This window comes from Lucilia cuprina, chromosome 5 (genome assembly GCF_022045245.1).
Source record: "Lucilia cuprina isolate Lc7/37 chromosome 5, ASM2204524v1, whole genome shotgun sequence".
Taxonomy (NCBI): domain Eukaryota; kingdom Metazoa; phylum Arthropoda; class Insecta; order Diptera; family Calliphoridae; genus Lucilia; species Lucilia cuprina.
The window spans coordinates 10,806,703-10,810,021 of NC_060953.1; the positions used below are offsets into that span (position 1 = coordinate 10,806,703).

Consider the following 3,319-nt stretch of genomic DNA (forward strand, 5'->3'; position numbering starts at 1 on the left):
AACTAGAACTGAACTAGAACTGAACTAGAACTGAACTAGAACTGAACTAGAACTGAACTAGAACTGAACTAGAACTGAACTAGAACTGAATTAGAACTGAACTAGAAACTAACTAAAACTGAACTCGAACTGAACTATAACTAAACTAGAAGTGAACTTGGGGTGATATAAAAGGAACAATTGAGTTTTTAGTAGTATAAAAGAACTTTGTCTAAATTAATCCAGAACTACTGGGTATATAATTTATTTAGCTTGACTTATTAATTTAGTTGTTTGACAAAATCTATTTTTAACATAGATACATATGTATATGTAAGTGCACGTTTATCCAATCTTTATAAATGACCATGTGTCTGGCAAAGTCAAGTAAATTTATTTACACTATAAAATCATAGATGAAAAATTCTACGTGCTTCCTAATGATACGAATATTTAACTTTTTCAGATATTTGTTTACATTTCCAATGAAAATTTAAGCGATTGTAATGAATAAAACGAAAACGTTATATATTGTTTAATACTAGGAACTTTTTTTGGGGAATTTTCGATGATAACTTCCTAAAGAAATTTTTTTATATATATATTAAAAACCTATTTTTACTTAATTGCTCATTTAAAACTAAATTTATTTAAGTTAGAGGAAACTTAACTTAGATTTCTTTTCATATTTAATGAAACCGTTTTCATTACAAAACATATTTTCCTAAGAAATGGCGAAAAGCTTCAACGATGGGCAGTCCAACTTGTGAGACTGGCTTCTTGTTGTCATCCACGGCAGCTTTATCTTCTGAAAGCGTTTCAGCTTCAGCACCATCGACAGCAATTTCGGCGGTTGGTTCATTATCGACAACTACGTTTCCAACTGTGGGCTCATCATCCACAGCAGCACTATTTTTTTCGGGTGATTCAGTTTCGGAGGATGATTCATCATCAACATCTATGTATCCAACTGTGAGCTCATTATCAACGGCTGCACTATCTTCTTCGGGTGATTCATCTTCAGCACCATCAACTAGAGTTTCGGAGGATGATTCATCATCAACATCTTCGTCTCCAACTAAGGATTCATCATCAACATCAGCACTTTCTTCTTCGGGTGATTCCTCTTCAGCACCATCAACTAGAGTTTCGGAGGATGCTTCATCATCGGCATCTTCGTTTTCAACTGCAGGTTCATCTTCTTCTAATGATTCATCTTCAGCTCCATCAACTTGTGTTTCGAAGAATGGTGTATTATCGACATTTTCGTTTCCAACTGTAGGTTCATCATCAACGGCAGCACCATCTTCAGATGGTTTATCATCCACAACTCCTTCTATTTCCAGTTCCTCTTCATCAACGTCACCAGCTTCTGGTTCATCATCATCATCGGTTTGATCTTCTTCATCATTGCCACCTTCTACATCATCATCTTCGACATTGTCATCACCTTCTTCCTTATCTTCGACTTCTTCTTTGGGCTCTTCATCATCATCATCTTCGACATTGTCATCATCTTCTTCCTTATCTTCGACTTCTTCTTTGGATTCTTCATCCTTACCTTTAGATTCGTTAGATTCAGAAGATTCTGAGGATTCCGAAGACTTTGACTCAGAAGATTCCTCAGATTCTGAAGAAGCACTACGCTTTCTTCTTTCATGTGATTCAGAAGATTCTGATGATTCGGAAGACTCCTCAGATTCTGATGAAGCACTACGTTTCTTTCGTTCTTGAGATTCATCATCACTTTCTACATCAACATTGGTTTCTTCATCATCATCATCATCATCTTCGACATTGTCATCACCTTCTTCCTTATCTTCGTCGTCTTCTTCTTTGGGCTCTTCATCGTTACCTTCAGATTCAGCAGATTCTGAGGATTCCGAAGATTTTGACTCAGAAGATTCCTCTGATTCTGAAGAAGCACTACGCTTTCTTCTTTCATGTGATTCAGAAGATTCTGATGATTCGGAAGACTCCTCAGATTCTGATGAAGCACTACGTTTCTTTCTTTCCTGAGACTCAGAAGATTCCGATGACTCGGAAGATTCCTCGGATTCTGACGAAGCACTACGTTTTCTTCTTTCCAAAGATACCGATTCTAATTCTTCTGAAACTCCATCCGATACATCACTCATATCTAGAGATTCTTGAGATAGAGAGTATGATTCGGGTTGATCCACATCGACTTGAGAGCTAAAGGGTTTAGCCGAAACATTATAGGATACAAATCCTAAAATCAGGAGAACTGCTATAAAGCGCATGTTTTTATTCTAGTTAATCCAATATTGGCGCGAATCAAAATCAAATTAAAAACTACTAAGTTTTTGACAAAATTTCCTATATTTATACTTTAATTTGGATAAAAACTATTTTGAATTTATGTTATTTTCACAGTTATTTTTAAAATTATTTACTTAAATCAATAATATTGACACAAGTGTTATATATATTTTAAGTTTTAGTCTATGTTTGGACTATGTGGTTTTTAAAATAGTGCGGGAAGTGTTTTAAATTTGTCATTTGATTTGAAACCTCGATATTTCTTCGGCTGCTTATTGGTTTCCATAGAGTGACAATAGCGCTACTTGTTTCCACTTGTTTTTTGTTTATTTATCTTTCATTTTATTTTAATATGACGTTTATATTAATTAAATATTTGTTGTTGTTAAATTTATAACGAAAGTACGGGAAATATTGTATTTGATCAGTTATCTATTGATAGACGTGTCTTTATTTTATTGGTTTGCAAACTTTAGAAACTCTTGAAAAAACTTTTGAAAAGGTTAATCTTTTGAACTATTTGAATCTTAACACTCTTGATGTTCAAAAGAAGTATGTTGTTTCCAAGAGTGTTTCATCTTCAGCAGATAAATTGTAATCTTTTGAAAGAAGATAACGATGACATTTCCAAATCCGCGAAATATTCTAAATATCATAAAAAGTTATCAAGATTAAAGGCAACAATTGAGACGACGAACAAAAAGCTACTTTTGATGAAGAATGCACTAATCAAGATGTCAATAATGAAGAACCAGAAATTTAATATATTGATAATTTAATTTAAAATATTGAAAAGTCATTCCACTAAATATGATAATGAAATTTATCAGCTGATTACCACATTTAATATATTTCATGCTAGTCTATAGTCTAGTCTATAGTCTAGTCTATAGTCTAGTCTATAGTCTAGTCTATAGTCTAGTCTATAGTCTTGTCTATAGTCTAGTCAATAGTCTAGTCTACAGTCTAGTCTATAGTCTAGTCTACAGTCTAGTCTATAGTCTAGTCTATAGTCTAGTCTATAGTCTAGTCTATAGTCTAGTCTATAGTCTAGTCT

General features: G+C 33.5%; 1 protein-coding gene across 1 annotated transcript; it reads right to left on the bottom strand.

Moving 5' to 3' along the window:
- Positions 1-686: 686 nt before the first annotated feature.
- LOC111679736 (spore wall protein 2-like) lies at positions 687-2,243 on the bottom strand. Its single transcript, XM_046951490.1, has one exon. The coding sequence runs from the start codon at positions 2,241-2,243 to the stop codon at positions 687-689; it is 1,557 nt and encodes a 518-aa protein (XP_046807446.1).
- Positions 2,244-3,319: the final 1,076 nt, after the last annotated feature.